At 37.9% G+C, this 18,851-nt stretch overlaps 1 protein-coding gene across 1 annotated transcript in view; it reads left to right on the top strand.

Annotated features, from left to right (window-relative positions):
* MOCOS (molybdenum cofactor sulfurase) overlaps positions 1 to 18,851 on the top strand; it is a 198,186-nt gene that overhangs the window by 129,136 nt on the left and 50,199 nt on the right. Inside the window, exon 6 of the mRNA XM_085311900.1 lies at positions 17,052 to 17,251. Within this exon, the coding sequence (XP_085168026.1) occupies positions 17,052 to 17,251 (200 nt within the window). The remainder of the gene's footprint in view (positions 1 to 17,051; positions 17,252 to 18,851) is intronic.

Raw genomic sequence — 18,851 nt, 5'->3', positions numbered from 1 at the left:
TGGTTATTCCGTTCAATGATGTCCACAGGCGAAAAAAAACAAAAACAACAAAAAAAAAAACACGAAAAAGAGTATTATAAAACCAAACTAAACTCAAGCTAGTGCTGAGGAAAAAAAAGAAAGAAAGAAAGAATTAATTTTAAATATCCTGGTCATCTCCTTGAAATAGAAGATTAAACAAGAAGGGTGCAAATGCTGTGGCAGACGTCTAATGATTAATTTAGTCACACATTCTAATCCTCTTTTTTTTTTTCAATGTAGTGGTTCCTGAATATAAAATAATAGTAACAGTAACAATAAATCAGCATTTCTCTCTTTCATTTGTTCAATATTTTGGATACCAATTGGCTAGGACAGAGGAAGAGACTAGACCTGGTTATAATTTTCAGATTGTTGTCTGAGTGGAGAAAGCGTTGCTTTTCTATCTGTCCYGTTGAAATATGTTGATTTTGATATAAAATTTAATAAGAAAAAGCTGAAATTTTGTTCTATCATGTCATTTAGACATACAAAATAATGATTTGATTGCATTGTATATAGTATTTTAAAAAGATTTGAATCGAATATTTCAATGTCTTTCCAACAAGTATTTCTTTAGAGCTTTTATTAGCTGGGAGATCTAGAAACTCTGACTTTCTGATTCATAATTTAAAAAATTTCATTATCATAGTTTCTTGCTAAGTAGAATGTTGTTCTAACTACTATTAAGTGAAAGTGAGAATCCTGTATAATAATCATGAATGTATGTCTGACTGAGACTAATTAATGACTTATGTTATAATTGTAGTATATTTAATTTCATTGATTTTACAAAACGGACAAGCCTTTAGGTTGTTCCAAATTCTGAAAAGCTGCAACTCAGCTCTAAGGGTAAAAGTTAGTGCATTATTTAAAATATAATTCAGCTCTAAGGGTAAAAGTTAGTGCATTATTTAAAATATAATTCAGTTTAACTGACAGAGAGCATTCTGGATTTTCTTTAATAATCTCTAAGAGCAATAGGTTCCTCTTAGGGAAAGCATGAGAACAAGAAGAGTAGACTAAGGGTAGAGGAAAGAGGGTCAAAGTATTATAAACTGAAATTTATAAATTGCAAGTAGCAATATCAATCCATTAATTGAATAACATCATAGATGTTCRAAAGCGATATATTTTTATGGCTGTGTTAAGAGTCTATAAGATATATTTTGCTCTGTTTCATAAATTAGTTTTGAAAATGTCTTTCCTGTTCRTGAAAGCAGAAGTTCTCAAAATCTATCTCTGGGCATCTTGCCATTTTTTTGATACTAATAGATCTTTCTGTTCTGACAGGAAGATTTTTAAATAAATGTCTGCTCAACAAGCAGCTCTGAGAAACAGGCAGATCTGGCCTCTGTCTTTGAGTCAAATACTGTCTCCACTGCAAAATGAAGCACAAAAATAAAGAACTAAAAGTAAATTCGGATAGCATGGCACAATTTCAGAACATTTTGAAAAGGTGGATCTGTGTCTCAGCAACACATGTGGGAAGATGTTCTTACTGATTGCGGCAGGAGACCTTTACAGCTGCGGGGAACTGAGTCTGCTTTAGCAAACTCGGAGTATGTTACTGTCTACCCTGACTAACAAGCTACTGACGTTCAACTGTTTGGTCACCTTGACACATGCATTCGTCTCTTCCACATGTAGATCAAGAGGCAAAATCGGTGGAGGAGATGAATATCAGCATAGTTCAAAAGCAAAAATAGCAGAGCAGTATAATGATGTGTTTAACTTGTCTTGCAGAACGTCTTCAGATAAAATAATAAGCACCTCTTTATAAATGATATTCACTGAACTTGGGTAAAAGCTGTGGAATTGAGGGAAGTGCTGAGTAAGATGTGGGAARCGAAGTACTTCCCCACATTAGAGTCCATAATATGTTGGGAGTATAAGTGGAGGGAAAGTTTGGTAGGTTGCAGAGGAGAATAGAAATTGTGATTGCTGTCTCTGGCCATTGAACAAAGTGAGCCTTCGAAGTACACTCTTTAGTCAGAAATAATCGTATCATAATCAGAAATAATTGCTACCAGCACATATCTTATCTGCTCTGTTAGAGGAGGATCTAGAGTTTTTCAGTAGATCACCAATTGAACTTAACAGCATCACTCTGTTAAAGAAAGAAAAAAGCAAGTGCTATAATATTTGGCAAGACTTACGTTGTCAAGGCCTAAAAAGGAAAATTCTGACCGGATTTGGGTGACTTGCAAGAAAATGTTGAATGAATGACTGATGTTTAACCTGAGGAAGAAGAGAACACGTGAGAGTCCAAGGCTGATATCAAATGTTGCAGCAAAACCTGGGCAGGGAATGATCTACTTTCTGTGGCCATGGTCAGTAGGACCAGAAGAAGTGGCCTTCAATTGCTTCAGGACCAAGGTTCCTCACTAGAAAGAACTTTCTGGGATAGAGGACAAGGAAGCAGTGAAATAAACTGGAGAAGTTGTGTATTACTGGAGGTTCTCAAGGACAAAGTTGACAAATATTTGTCACGTGTGACAGTGGGTGAAGGTTATCTTTTCTTATAGAGGGATGTCCTAGAAGACCCCCTTCATCGTTTTAGTTCTCTCTCTCTCTCTCTCTCTCTCTCTCTCTCTCTCTCTTTTTTTTTTTCATTGATTGATTTAGGCTTCACTGAGCCATACCATATCCATATCTCCTTGGTTTGGCTGTCAGAGCTTGTTACGTGTCTGACCTTTCCAGTTATAACATCTGCCTTTTTCCTTTGCTGTTCTGTGTTCAAGGTGGCTGAGGTGTTCCAACTTCACCATTTCTCCTAATCTTACAAAAATGGTGTGGTTCACCGTAACTGGACATTAATTTATTTCTTGTATATTCAGAGGCTGAGAAGRAAAGAAGTGCTTGAACGAATATTTATTTGTTTTTTATTCTCCAACTTTAGGAGGGGTATCCTATTCCTGTGAGACCTCTCTCTTGAGTTTGCGTATGAGAGGAAAACTCTTACAGCTGCTGGAGAGTCTCTACTGAGAGAAAGATGTAGGTTTTCTATAACTGTTCACACGTTGTAGAGGTTGTGAAATGAGAATAGTTAGGAAGAAGAAGAAGAAAAAAATCAGGACATAACACAACACTGTTGGAAAGAATAGAGAGGGGTAGCCAGCTATGTCACATACTCTCCTCATGTTCTGGACAGTGTGGTCTTCACAAATAGATGAAAAGACAAGAAAAGGCAAAGTTGTTGGCCAATGTAAAAAAACCTCCAAGACCAGTTCCAGACCACTGAAGTTTCAGCAACCAGCTGASAGAGGAGCTGCTAGGTAGCAGTTAGTACTACTTTGCCTTTCCTGCAAAGTGTTCAAGTTGACTGCCTGCTGTGGCCACAGAATGGCAGCTTAATCTGCATTTTTCTGATCTCTCTTCATGGTTGTGTTAATGCCTTCTCCTTGAGAAAGCTCTTCAGGGGGAATCATAGTGGGGGATATTATGGAAGGAAAAAGGAAAGGGATGCCATGTCCCCATCCAGGCTAACCTTAGCTGATAAGTGCTTCATCTGAACATGGTGTCGCTTTAGGACACCTCAAAATAGAGTGACACACCAAGGTTGATGGAGTGGCAGTTGCCTTTTGATCTCAATGATCTAGTAAAATTTCCATGTTTAAAATTCACCAGTAAGATCTATCCATAATAATAAATGTTGAAGGTGTTCTTGAGCTCTTAAAAATGTTTTGAGAGGGCCTTGGAAGATTGCCACTGAATTCCAGTAAAAGTTTTACTCTTCTACAGTTTTAATTCAGGCTATTAGTGTTCTCATAAAAAGAAACAGTATAGACCCTTTACATACTACTTTCCCACATATCTGATATATGCAAGAAGACAGAAGGTGTTCAAGGAGGTAAATGAATGCAGTAGGTCTGCATGCAATGCATACACGTGAACATTTCATACATGCAGCCTTTAAATTCACACTTAATTATCAAAGGTTTTTTCTTTTACCTCTTGAGTTTGCAGTCAAATATTTGAAGAGTTTGATTAATCACTGCAGTCATAATTGGTCTGATTTTAGCTGCTGTTTTGAATTAAGGGTTTTGCATCTCTCAAGAACAACACAGTACGATGGTGTAATTCCTGTAGGTTCACCTTCTATATGCCACTTCTGTAGGCTACTGGAGGCCTAGTTAGACCAGAAGGAGCTATTCTAAAAATACTAGAAGCTTGGACAACTTGAGAAAGCACTTCTAGGTTAGTTCAATTCAGAAGAGGAAATCTATTTCGTGAAGTCACCTAATGAACGAAATAGACTAAATAATTTTTAAAAGGATTGTTCAGGAGTTGTTTAGTCTGCAGAACAGGGCTCCCAACTGCTTGGCTAGAGAGACTGAGCCTAGTCAAGGTTGTCTAAGATTCTCTCACTGTGTACAATGGAAGAGGTTCAAAGTGTTTCCTGTAGTGAGTTAGGCATCCATCATGTTGGAAAAACAAAGAGCATTAGAAGAACATATGTTTCTTACAGAAATATTTTGTAACTACATGGTATACCTTGTTTTAGGAAGATATATGGGCTAAACATAACTTTTTGCATGAGAAAGAGTCAGTTTGCTTCTTTGTAAATATAAAAGAAAGWAAGTCATGTATACCGCAGTGAGGTGTTGTGTTCACATTTTGTGAATGATTATAAGGTCTGCAGTGTGCTAAAAGTTCGTAGACTTATAACCTAATAACGTTAATAGTGTCAGTATTCCAGCCTATGCTGTCAGTAATAGTACCTGTTAATATTACAGGCTGCCTAAGGGAGTGTCTTCGCTAGTTATAAATATCCATATATAAATGCTATTATTAATTTGGATCTTGTATTATTAGCCTGTTTGGTAAAYCAAAATTTTAAAAACATTTTAACAAGGAGATTTTGTATTTCAGAGAGTTCTGAGTTTGCATAGAGGCTGAGTTAATAAACCAGATTCCTTACTTCATATTATGGAATTTATGTATCTCATGTTGTTCAGCTATCTCATGTTTAGCAGCTCTGTGTAGCTAACGCTTATACAGCTAAGCCTGYGTCAACTTTCTTTGCTGACAGTGATAATACTTGGTGTCTGTTCGTTGTAGTAGCTACAGTTCATTTTTAAAGATTATTCTTCTGTAATGCTCTAACTATAAAGCTCATTTCATAGTCAGACTTTCCATTTATAGTTGCAAAATTGTACTTTTGATGGGGCAAGAAGAACAAATTTCTTTGTTCCCTGGCAAAGCCCTGTCTATTACTTACATATTCGTATCTATCAAGTAATAGCAGGGGCCTGTTTCTGCATTCTAGATGTGTTTGGAAAGATGACAAATCAAAAAATAAACAAAGGTTTGGTAGATAATAGTAAATAGCCAGAAAACACAAAGAACTGTATTTTCCATTTTCCCCCTTTGTTACCCTAAGAGTATTCTTTACCATCTTAACATATGGATCTCATAGGACAGCCTGAATGGATGTAGCCCATATTACCACTATAGTAAGATTGTGCTGAGATGTAAAGAAAAGCATTCCAAAAATTGAGAGCTGTAAGTGAACTGGGAAAGTGAAATGTATTGTTTTATTGTTATCCATGGTGACAGACTAAAGTTTGAAGCTTCTCAAGGGAAGAGCTAAGTGAATACAGGAGTCCCAGATACCGCAAGAATGCTGTAGCTTCATCCCTAATTGATGAGAAGGGAACTTAGAATCATAGAAACAGTAAGGTTGGAAGGGACCTCTGGAGATCATCTAGTCCAACCTCCCTGCTCAGCAGGGTCACCTAGAGCATGTTAGATAGGGGTGCATCCAGGCAGGCCTTGAAGGTCTCCAGAGAAGGAGACTCCACAGCCTCTCTGGGCAACCTGGTCCAGTGCTCCGTCACTCTCACAGGGAACAAATTCCCCCTCACGTTCAGGCAGAACTTCCTGTGCTTCAACTTCTGCCCATTGCCTCTTGTCCTGTCACACAGGACAACTGAAAAGAGTTTGTCCCCATCCCCTTGACACCCTCCCTTCAGGTACTTATCCACATTGATAAGATCCCCCCTCAGYCTTCTCTYMYCCAGGCTGAAGAGGCCCAGCTCTCRCAGCCGTTCCTCAGAGGGCAGGTGCTCCAGYCCCCTGACCATCCTCGTAGCCCTACGCTGGACTCTCTCCAGCAGCTCCATGTACTGGGGAGCCCAGAACTGGACGCAGTACTTGAGATGAGGCCTCMCCAGGGCTGAGAAGAGGGGCAGGATCACCTYCCTCCACCTGCTGGCAACACTCTTCCTAATGCACTCCAGGAGACCATTGGCCTTCTTGGCCACAAGGACACATTTCTGGCTCTTGGTCARCTTGTCRTCCACCAGCACTCCCAGGTCCTTCTCTGCAGAGCTGCTCTCCAGCAGGTCCGCCCCCAGCTTGTACTGGTGCCTGGGGTTATTCCTCCCTAGGTGCAGGACCCTGAACTTGCCCCTGTTGAACCTCATGAGGTTCCTCTCTGCCCAGCTCTCCAACCTGGCCAGGTCTCTCTGAAAAAGAGAGACCTTCTTCTGCCTGTCTGCTCTTTTTCACCTGAAGAGAGAAGTTTGTGATGATACCTTARTCTGACTTATCTTTTCCAGAGCTTTGGTGATGTTAAAAATTTTTGAATTTGAAATAATGGGGAAAGAGGGTTTTATTTAAGCTACTTTTAATCTTAACCTCAAGGTCTGTCACCTGACACACCAGCAGCCCAAGCTTTTTTTCCATCACTTCTACTGAGCTCAGGTTTAACAGATCACCATGGGAAAAGGCTAGGCTTTAAGTTTGTTTCTCTTCCTTGACAGTGGCTCATCTCTCAGATAATAGTGTTTGTCCTTTACTGCTACCTTGCTTGGATCAGTGTTTTCTTCTAACTCTATAGTAAGTCTGTTTAAGAGGCTGTTCTTTAGGTTGCTGCAGATAACTGATTTACAACATGAGACAACAAGTGGTACATATAGAATTGCTCGTGCCTTGAAACACAGCTCTTCTGAACTGAAGCACAGATTCTGACTGATTTATAGCTCACTGAAGCTGATATAATACCAAGACTGTTTAATTCTTTCTAAAGCACTATTTACAATATTTAGAAGGAAGTAAAAACTAGAATTACTAAGTTCATAATATTCTCATTTTCCAGTTATTTCTTTATCCACCACACTATATTGTCAGTTGTCACCCCCATAACTTGGAGAGCACACAGTATTTTAGGTGCTGTGGATTTCAGAAGCTTGTAGGAATGAGCAATATGATGACAACCTGCCAGCAGTGTATTTATACTAGCCAACGCTGCAGGACATTCTGCTCACAGGAGCACTGGTGCAAGCTTACATAGGTTGTTGCTCAATGTCCCACAGAAATGGCCATACTTTGATAAGTACTGGCGTGTCACTTGTATTAAAGGAACTCTTGAGAAGTGAGACTGGGACTACGATATTATTGTCTAAATAATGTTTTTTGAGGATGTGGAACATTATGGCAAGGTAGACAATTTTGCTCTTMATTTTTACTTTTAGAATCTATGTTAAGAGTGTTCACACATTTCACTTTCACAGATACCTAGCCAATGAACTTCAGGAGGTCTGAGCCTGACAGATCCCAGCAGAAAAAATGGCTATATGAAGGAAAGTACGTTAATGGGTCACTCTTCTGCTCCTCAAAAGAACAGTGAATGATACAAAGCAGAGTTAATGCTGTGACCTTGGGGCTGGATCAATAAAAGCGACAGTAAGAGATTAAAAAGTGTAGAGGTTTTGAGTTGCTAAGCTAAARGATTGTCTTGTAGTGTCAGTCCCAGATATTTATTAAAACAACATTTACCTGCTTAATAAGTCTGGGACAGGTTCAGTTTAGGATGAGRCCCAAGAATATTAGTGCTTTGCAACATTAATATGTACTTCTTAATGATTAAGGCATCAAATCAAGGAAATTTCAAAGCTGTTTTTAGAATTTGTTGTCACTATTTCGTTACTTCTATTTAATGAAAACTGTTTGGTTCCTCCATGTTAGTTGTTACTCTGATAACATTACCCAGCAGAGGTGTGGTCTGACAATGCAAAATAGAAGGCAGGCAAGCCATTAGAAAGTGAAGGATATCAGGAAATCCAAATTTTCAGTAGGTAAAAGCTTGTTATATTGATCACAAAGACTACATGCTTATTTTACAAAATTTTGAGTATTTCTGAGGTCCACAGACACAGAATKTAAAATTTGAATGTATTTTTCCTTTCATGCTTTGCAATTGTTCTACGGGATTTTTTTATATATATATACATTATTTCTCGGTCTAATTAGTAATCAGCTTAGAGATTTTTGTTGTATTGCTATAATGGGCTCTTTGGAGCCTTACAAAGAACRAGATGAGAAGACTGCACAAGAGCAAAAATCCTGCTACTTAATGCATTGGCAGCCACAGTGTGTTGTCAGAGAAAAAGAGGCAAGGTGTCTAAATGATATAATCAAGCAGAGAAAACTTGGAATGTAAATTGGTATGTTTCCTTGGGCACCAAAGTGTCTCCCCCACAGAATTTCCAGAAATGTTAGGCTAAAGGGATTGCTAATATAAAACCTGTATGAATGAAGGATCAAGCGCTTAGTTTGAGCACATGATTACCGGTCTTCTTTGTATTTTCCTATGTAAACATAATACAGAGGTTGGTGAGCTTTGATATGGAATTGATTTACATCTCAGCAAGGATTTTGATTGAATTCTGTAATATTAGTGAGAAAAAGACAAAAGCCAGATGGGTTTTCAGAATATTGTTAAAGTTTCTTTTGATGTTGAGGGAGAGGATTCTTCCTATGAAAATTACGCTTGGATTTTTCTTTATATTCAGTTTATATTGCTGCAAGCTGTTCATCTCCTTTGGTCTGCAGCTCTGCTCAGGACTGAAAAAAGACTGCTGAGCCATTAGAAAGTTATGAGACCTTCAATCAGTACTATGAGTTGGGCCTTGTAGAAAAGTTGTCTGAGGGAATAATTTTATTTAACTGCATACCTGGTGGTATCGTAGCTTCTGGCTGGGCCAGAGATGAGAGCTTTTCCTCTTGCTGACTAAAATATATAAATAAATACGATTTCTTGAAAAGTTGGTGCTAAATTAGTCTTATGATAGAGTTGTTGCCTGTCTTATGTTTTTTCAATCTCCAACACTGGAAAGTGTTTTATGCTTTGCCTTGTATTAGCAGTCTAGATGTTGAGAGTTGGAAAGACCAAGAAACCAGCTCTAGTGAAGCTTTTACMTGCTGACTTCAATGAATTGTGCATAACAGGCCCCATTAGGCAGCAAAGCCACTTTTATAACAGAGCAGAAAACAGGCCTGGGTGTTACACTTTGGTTTTGGTTTGTAATGTCTCCTGAGAGAATTCATGTGCCTTTACATACAAGCTTCCCTTGCATTTAGTCCTTAGGATGACAGAATCATAAGCAGAAGTTGTTCTGCTGGACTGAGACAAAATAGCCATATTTTTCCTCTGAAAGTGTTATCACGTGAATGAGCACTTTCAGGGATGATACTGTTGTTACATTGCRGGAACCTGTTTGTGGTCCTGTCATCCCACACTTTTGAGATCTGGTTTGAATGCTGCTTCCATGAGGTATGCAAAGCACTCTACCTTTTTAAGAAAGTCTCTTCATTCCTCTCATCTTTTGTGTTGCTTATTTTATAGTTTGAAAAGTCATCTGAAATGATTGGCTCTGCTAAGAACATGGCTTAGGTTCATGAAAGAAAAGGAGGATACCACTCCCACCCAAAGAAGAAATCCAATAAAAATAGCAAAGAGTAAATTTCATTCTCTTATCTGGAGCTGATTTGTATTATTAGATAGCTTTCAGTCTAACAAGTGGCTAACCAAAATGGAATTGTACCTGTGATTAAAACAGTTTTGCTAGTGTAAGCCAGCCAGCTGGCATGTGCTACATCCGTTTTCTTAATACTCCCAAGAAATTAAGAGGAAGGGAAAGTACTCGTCATTACGATATTTRAAAATCGGGAGCTGCTTCTTTTAGAATGTTCTGCTCGTTTTATTCAGAACAAAGACTTCTAACTTCCCTCGCTGCATAAAAATAGAGCATGAATTAGCAGCTCTGAAGAAGTGAGAGATGGGGCATCRAAGAGCCTTCTGTTCATTAAGATAAACACCGAATACGTGTTTCATGTTTGGTTTCAGTATAACACTCTGAATAGAGGATTAAGCAATTGCTTTCCACAGTCTAATATTGAGATGGTATGAGAGAGGGAGGAGAATAAAAGGATTTAAGCTATTATGCAAAGAATTAGCCCTGAGGGAGTATAAGGTCCCTCTATTACACATTGAATTTTGCATGGAATTAGAGGTATTGAAAATATGAAGTGACTCTCCATTTTCCTTGCAGAGTAAGTACCTAAGTATTTGGTTAAGTTGCAAGAGTCCATCCAAAGTTTCAGGCTTGGACACTTGGTCTTGTGAGGAAAGATCATAGTCTCATGACCAAATTTTCCCTTTCTATGTAGTCTTTTTACTACCTCATAACTTCAGGAGAAAGCCTACTATAATCTATGCATGAAGTGATACTATGTTTTAAAAGGCATCCAAGGGTACAAATTTTCCCTTCTTATATAAAAGTGTAGTCCCTGAGGTTGCAGAAACAGTCATCACTGGTCCCACGTCTTGTTCCCCAGGTCGATTTTTTTGTTGTTTGTGTTTTATAGTTCAAACTGATTGGGCTGTTCATGCAAGTCGATGTGACTAAGGGCTTTGCGATCTATTTACATATTAGATGTTTTCTGTGAGTGTCAGTGATGGGTGGTTTTATGAGTTTGCTGGTAGGCTAGTTATATTTTTTTATGTTGAGCTTAAATAAACCAGATTTGTTAACTGTTTTGAACAATATTGCAATGATACTACATTAGATTAGCTCCTTTCTGTTGAGTCCAAGGAAGTATCAGTGAATCAGCTTTAATGTTAAGTTCCATTAGGAGCTCTTAACATTCTCAGTACTTTTTCAAAAGTCATGTTTAGTTGCCAATGTTAGCCAATCCATAAGCTCATTTCATGTATTTTTTATTTATATTCAATTTGTTTAATCTTTAAACTATCAATTGTGGTTTTTTAGATGTTACGTAGTATTTTTCATGTATTTTTTCCCTAGGCATCTGCTGTTTGCTACTGTGGAAGACAGCCGGTTGCTAAATGGACTTTTAGTCTGATGTAGGATAGCGGTTCTCATAATTCAAAAAAACTTCACTAAGAATGTATGTAATTAATAGTTTTACTGATGGTTGTAGAAAAATACTGAGGCCTAGAACCCGTACTACAGAACAAACCATCAAGATTTCTTATTAATTTGATTATATTTCCTTCTGATTATTTACTTCTCTAACACTGTATTTATGCCATTTAAAGATTGCTCTTTAGGAGTGAGGGGGAGGTCGGATCTTCATAGAAATGTTTCTTTTTTGTATTTATGGTGGTCTGTTTGGAGTGGACTTGCTGAAAATAGCATYGACTGGAATATGTTGTTCAATGTATTGTCAATTGACAGTATGAGTATATTGTCAGATCTGCAAAGGAGAAATATGAAGTTATTATTGCAAACTTAAACATCAAAATATATTTTCTAGGAAGATCACCCTAACTAAGTGACAGAATTCAATCAGAAATATTCAATTCCGTACATAAAAGAATGCAAAGTGAACCAGTCTGAGAAATGAGTCTTAAAGTAGGCTTTTTGTAGCAAGCAAAGGAAACAGGCAGAATTTTTGACAAGAGTTATGGTTTCCAGGGCTTCATTAGTACATTGACACAGAGGGCCCTGTGGCTGCCTGTTCTGAGTGGGATTTATTAGAAGGTGGCTACATTTTATTTTCACTCCATCCTTGTTGGTTTGCTCAGATTTCAGCTTTTCATTTCCCTGCCTCATTGCTGTCAGATAATGATGAGGAATAACAAATCATGTTGATCTTTTTCCTATCCAGAGTTCTAGGTCRGTCTGAATTGACTGGAGTACCAGGGAATTTGTCCGCTTAAACCTCGATCCCTGTGTTTTTTGACAGCAAGTTAGAAAAAATAACAGTGTATTTGATTTATGGCTCTCTTCTTCCTTATCTCTGCTATTTAATTCCTTATAATCAGAGAGATAAGAACTGTATTTGAATGCAGATCACAGAGCTTCCTGAGTGCAGCCTGGAAACCTTAAGCACTAGAGCTTTTGTTCTAGAGGATCAATTTCAGTCTCTGTTTTATCTTCATTTATTCAAAATCTTTTACAGATTTTGGCATATGCCTGTCTGTCTGTGGTTCTGTTAGGGAAAAGTAACACTTGAAACAACTAGCTACTGAAATCGTGGTTGTTTTGGACAGGAGATTGTTTCCCATTTACGTTGCAAAACTACTATACTAACTCAAAGCATTCTTACTAGATGTTTAGATACCTCATATTTCTCTAATTAGATAAAACTCCACAAGTAAAATAAAATGTTACTCTGTTTTGCGTATAGAATAAGCCACAAAATACAAATAGAAGAAGTTAGGTAAGCCAGGCTGTGGATTTACAGTACCTTGGTGACAACCACGTCTTTCACACTCTGAATGCACTATTACTGCCCCACAATAAATGTAATATAAGCTGCTCTTCTCAGCCAGGGGGTTAAACTGTTCTGCATTCCCTATGGATGGGACAAGGCGTAGATGCAACTTCTGTGGAAAAGCTGACGTTATAAATCTATCTGTGGGTTACCCAGCAATAGATTGCTTTTGTGTACATACTTAAGAAAGTAAAGAACAGCATGAGTCTTGAGTCTCTCTTCCATCTGTTTTGAGTTTGAAGGAACTGATCTGGCTTTGCTRCCTAGCAGCAACACACCTTTGGGTGGCTGCTCTGGAGTCATGGAACTGTGAAGGAAACCTGAACTGGAAATATCTGCTCTCTGGCGGGAGCTAGAAAAAAAGAAATGTTTTTGCCCTTCAAAAGATGGCCAAAGTGGTAAGATCTGGTAACTGCTAAGGTGGTTATAAAAACACATCAATGTTGGCCTAGTTTTAGTCAGGCTTCTGTAAAGTAAATCCATATGAAGTAGTAGTCTATTAACAAAGCAGAATGAGCACTTGCAATATGCTGTGTGCGATAGCTGCTGCCATTTGCTAAGAACAATTGCGCTTGTGGCTACCTAATGTAAGAAGTAGCCAGTAACGTGCAAAAATGTACACCATCATGCAGAAGAGCATCACTAGCACTCWGAATTTTCTTTAGTGAAGCCATATCAATATTGGTAACGGAATCCAAAAGAAAGTATAAGATGGTAGTTCTGAGCCTGTGCTAACCCATCAGGATGCTGTAGTGTTGTGTTGGGCGTAACTGGATTGGTTGGCAGGATTTTGATAGCAGGGGGCTGCAGGGATGCCCTGTGTGGGAAGAGGCCATAAATTGCCCTGGGCTGGTTGCGACCCTTTCCAGCCAGCTCCAAAACAGATGAAAATAGCCCCTCCATGGACCCAAACCACAGCCACTTCAAAGAGCAGAGGCCACCACTGCTTGGACAAATTTAAGAAAAGACAGCAGTTGCGAGGGGCTAGAGACCCAGGAGGAGACATCTAAGAAATAATGCGATAATTATACCTGACTTGGCATAAACTCAGAACGTACACACAGGGGCAAAGTAATAAGTTACATATTCATCCACAGAAACATGGGATTTTTCCCTTTGTTAGGGAAGTCCTTTCATTTGCGCCACYGAAGAAAAAAGCAATTTAGGAGTGCAAATTGTGTACTATGCTCATCTTTTACATTGGATGTGTTCCTACACACACAGATACAGTTAGTGGTTGTGGGCAGACTTTTTCAGGTGTCATTTYGGCTATGTCAGATTCACTGTGGTCCAAAATGCAGAGCACACAAATTACTTTTCCTTTAAAAATAACTTTTAGGAGGAACTTGATGTACTTCCCTGTAATGAAACAGTGCAATGATAGGCAGTAACATCCATGAAATAGTGGGGAATTAGGGCACGTGAGTCCTTCCCAGCACTTCTCAGGCTGAAGTTCTAAAGGTTTTTCCAAGAGGTACATCTTTCAAAAGGCTTAAGGCTTTAGCCCCAAGGAGGCAACTGGGGAAGAGTCTTCAAATATTCATTTAAGGAACTGGACATACGAACAGAGTTCTGGATAGACAAAAGACAAAATGCAGAAATGTAATATGCTAACAAATACCAAGCTGATGACAATGTAGAAATTGCCTTCTCAATTACCTCAGKTGGGTTAGGTCAAGCAGGAAGTTTAGTTCTTGTCACCCCTAATATGAGACTATCTGCAATAATGCTTGTCCTTAGATTCAGTCAGAGGCTGAAGATWTGTTGTTTTTTATTTTTTCTTCTTTATATTCTTTTCCCTAGTGGGAAGAGAKATGAGGTAAGAACAGAATTTATGCAGGGCACAGTTTAGAAAAATAAAAACAAATCAAAAATATTTTCTGGATATATGCTTTCTTTTTCCTATCAGAACAAACTTCAGATTGTTGGTATTTGTTTCACAGAGTTTTCTGTGACATCAGACRTAATCACAACCTATTTTGCTATTTAAAAATATGGACCCTGGCAACACCATTTCCTCTCTTCAGTCACTGGGAGGGAGAGCAACTGCAGGCAGTTGCATTTGTATTTGTCAGAATAAATAATCAAAAGGCTCATCAGCTGTAACTAATGAACAAGGAAATGTGATTAAGCAACTTTAAAAAAGAATGGCAAAAGACAATGTAGAAAATGATAGCAGGATGATTGCTGTGAATGAGAGACTGAATTTCTTGAGTAAGAGATTTCTTCAACAAGATAGACGGAGAGTAGTTTAATCTTCCATTAAAAGGTTCCTGCCAGTTTGGAAGAGCTCTGAATCAGGAGATTAAAGACATCTCAGTGACTGATAGGCAGTCAGTTCTGCAGAGGTAGCTGCTCTGACAACTGCTGAGAAGTAAAATTTTTCAACCCTCCTAACTTCTGCTGAACAGGACATCTCTGACTAGGTGATTCTTTTCTTCTCTAAGATTCTGAAAATACAAATCGTCTTTCAGACCAAAATGTTCTAGAGTTGCTCACCAAGTTTACTGTAGCTATATTCTAGAAATTGTACTGATTATTTTCTGGTGACATTCCTCGTAAGTCCTGTATGTGTTAGTATTTCATTCAATAACTTATTCCTCTGCTGTTATTATTTAGCACCAAAAATGTGAATGTCCAGCTTTTATCTAGCCTATTTCTATGATTGTACTGTCTGCTCTCCTAGCATATCTAAAGGAGATAGCACGTATTTTAGAAACTGAATTAAAATAACGAAATATAAAGTATGAAATAATGATAGTATGAAATAATATAAAATAGAAAATAACAACAGGTTTTGTAATTCTTCTGTATATCATCAGCAAGCTATATTATTTTCCTTTTTATACATTCATAAACAAGACAGTCCTTTCAAAAGTAAAAGCACAAATGTCCACAAGCAGATTACAAGATTTCTGCCCCTAGGAGATTATAGCAGACTACAAGAATTTTGAGATATTCAGATATAAAAGCTGTACGCACAGAAATAAGTGTGGTAAGATTCATAGTTACACAGTTTTTTTTTTTTAAAAAAAAAAAGTAAAAGAATATGCCAACCATCTTTTTAGTTACAAAATGTTCATGTAATTCAAATAAGATACTTGACGTTACAGAATATATTGAGTCAAAACTCAAGCAGAATAATACTGTTCTACTTAAAAAGGCTTTTGAGGATATTATTACTCCTTTTTTTTTTTTTTGTGTGATATATGTTCATCATACTGCAACTCATAGTATGCATAACAGAAACCAGTCTGTTTTTCAACCAAAGCTCCAGCTGTCTTCAGTAGAGATTTGGTTGAGTTTAAACATGTTCTTAGCCTTCAAATATCTGCTCTAAGCAGGCCCAGGTTGCTTAAAATACTTTTCAGTCACGTTGCTATCTTCTAATTATTCTCTGTAAAGATGAGATTTTACTGTGTTTCTGTTCATACTTTGAAGATTATTTGTATTTTTCTTGTTTTTCAGAATACTGTACTTTATGATAATTCATGTTATTCCTATTTGCATGCTGTTTATATTATCATACCCAGTAACTGCCTCCTGTCAGTTTGTCCAGTAAATATCACAACTTACTTCTTCCTCTCAGCTTGGACACATTCTCCTGTGATGGAAATGGCTGGTTTTGTACCTAAAGCTTTTGTTTGAGCTTCCTGCAGAGAATCAAAATACCGTCGAGTTCACCAGTACCGTGATGTATCATGCTGTGGCATACATCTGAGTGCGAGGGTGAGAAGCCATTCTGATAGTCACATCTCGCTCAGAGACACAGCCTCCTCTGAGAAAGCAGAGATGTAGCAGAGGTCTCCATCTGTCAGGAAATCTGTGCGGTCCTCTTTTCCAAACTATTGAGCATAGCAAAAAATAAGGAAGGATAACATTTCTTTGTTATGCTTTTCCAGACCCAGTTCTGTGAAAACTTCTTTGCAAAGCTTCTCTGGAGCAAATAGATTGTATGGGTGTAATCAGTGAGACGTTCATAATATCCTCTTTCCTTTTCTTTTAAAAAAGGAAATAAAGCAGGCTTAAAAGAATATTACTTTAATATTCTAATAATTTCTGTGTAGGCTGAGACTTGTATTTTATCTTTTTATTTAGAATTTATTATTTTTATTTTATCCTAGACACAGCAATTTGCTTTCTGTGCTATGCTATGATTGATGCCTCATTCTCAGGATCTGCAGAGCCAGATTTGAAGCAAGATCTGCTTTTCAAATTAATTGCTCCAGAACATCTTAGTGAGGTGTATAGACTGGAACTATCAGTGTTGTAGTGTGCATGAATCCATTTCAGCATAACTTCAGATTTCTCTAGTAGATGAATTTGTAGATAAATCCCTCATGTTACAGTACTGCTGAAGCTTTTTGTACAAAGAAACATGTGCAAAGCATATATTCATTTAAAGGAACCCAAATCTGCTATTTTTGTGCTGATTACATCCTCAAATCTTCCTTTTTTAAAGTTATCTGACATATATTGCTTTTTCCTTTTTGTTTTTGTAGGTGGAATGGAGAACATAAGACAACATACATTTGCATTAGCTCACTATACTTACACTGTGCTGTCTACCTTAACATATGCCAATGGGGCACCTGTAGTACGTATTTACAGTGATACAGATTTCAGCTGTCCTGATGTCCAGGGTCCAATCATTAATTTTAACATGCTGGATGAAAATGGAGAGGTGATCGGCTTTTCTCAGGTATGCTTTTCTCTTGCCTCAATGAGTGTTCAGTTTTTGCCTTAAGCATGTTTATAATGACATATTTTGTCCATAATAGTCCCTTCTGATGYTTTGATTTTGTTTTTTTCATCGGCACTCATATGTGTGTGTGTGTGTGTGTATACATATATGTATGTATGTATAAACCATTTTTAAAGTAGTGGAAAGAGAATTCAGTAAATAGTGCCTGCAGTGCATAAGTAATAGCCAAAGCCCAGTATCTTGCAGATTTAGTACCGTACATGTTTTAGAAAGTGGACTGTTTTAACAGAGTTTATTGACTTGGCAGTTCGGTATCTTGTTGACTTGCTTCTCTAGACTATTCAAAATTGGGAAATCAAGGGCAGGTCTCATGAGAGACTGCCTTAGAGCTTTGACATACAAAGGAAAACAGATCTCAAAAAAATTGCTATCATCCATGAAAGAGGACTTTTCTTCTCTCTTCAGTTCTAATGATTACATTCTTGTAATATTTCCGAGGAAGCACTGAGTGAACAGAGGAGTATTTTTATTGCATGAGCATTGCATAAGGGCTATAAGTCAGGTTCATGCTCAGAAATCCCTTAAACCCAGTATTTTTCCCTAGCTTGCTCTCGCCTTCATCCATCAGGTGTAAGAGGAAACTTAGTTCACCTTGCAGTATCTAATTTGTGTGATGAAAAGCTGACCATAGTCATGCCTGACTTTGCAGCCTATAGGGAATGCAGATGGCGAACAGAATTCCAGATAAGAGCGTAAAGTTACTCGCTTGCTTATCAGATATGAGAAAAGCACAGTGCTCTAGTTTTGCTTACTCTTTAATTTTTCATTGAGTGCCTATTGAGGAAGTCCTCAAGACAAGTTCAAGTGTATGATCAGGTTAAGGCAGGTTTAGCTCAGTTGGTTGGAGCATGGTAATGCTAAGGTTGTGGGTTCAATCCCCGTATGGGCTATGCTGAGGGTTGGACTAGATGACCTCCAGAGGTCCCTTCCAACCTTAAGATTCTATGATCTTGATTTTTCAAAGCTGTCAGGAACCTGGCAGCGGCTGCCTCAGCAACTACCTTCCTCTGTCAGCAGTAGTTACACAGTTATGTTCTTCGTGGAAGCTGCAATTCTGCACAATTTAGGAGGGAGGTAGTGTTGCAAGAGGCCTTCCCTGGACTTGTGCCTTGGACTCCTGTATCAGAGAAGATAAGAGCTGAGATGATCAGCGGGGAATGCGGAGAAATGCTTGTGAGAATACAGGGGTGAGATACGTATATACATGAGTGAGGAGAGAAATGCAGCAGTTACTTAGTAGTCTATCCATATGGAGTTTTGTAAATTTTTTAAGACATCTGTCAGGCTGATAAACATAGGAAGGGTAGATGTATAGAACAGGGGAAGCTCTTCTACCTATATGACTCCTAAAAACTATAGTGCTGTATTACCAAACAGTCTTAAAGATTCACCATATGGCCTTTCAAAGACTTCCATGTTATAGGAGTAAATTAGCCACTTAAAACAGTCTTGAATTTGTTGTGATGCTCTGAAAAGAGCTGTGATATTCACACAATTGGGTTGGCAAAATACTGTAAAAACATTCTGATTTTCTCAC

Source organism: Rhea americana, unplaced genomic scaffold, assembly GCF_003343005.1.
Source record: "Rhea americana isolate MKP2758 unplaced genomic scaffold, rheAme1 scaffold_350, whole genome shotgun sequence".
Classification (NCBI taxonomy): domain Eukaryota; kingdom Metazoa; phylum Chordata; class Aves; order Rheiformes; family Rheidae; genus Rhea; species Rhea americana.
Note: the sequence above shows the minus strand (reverse complement) of the source record. Positions and strands in the feature narration are given on the sequence as shown.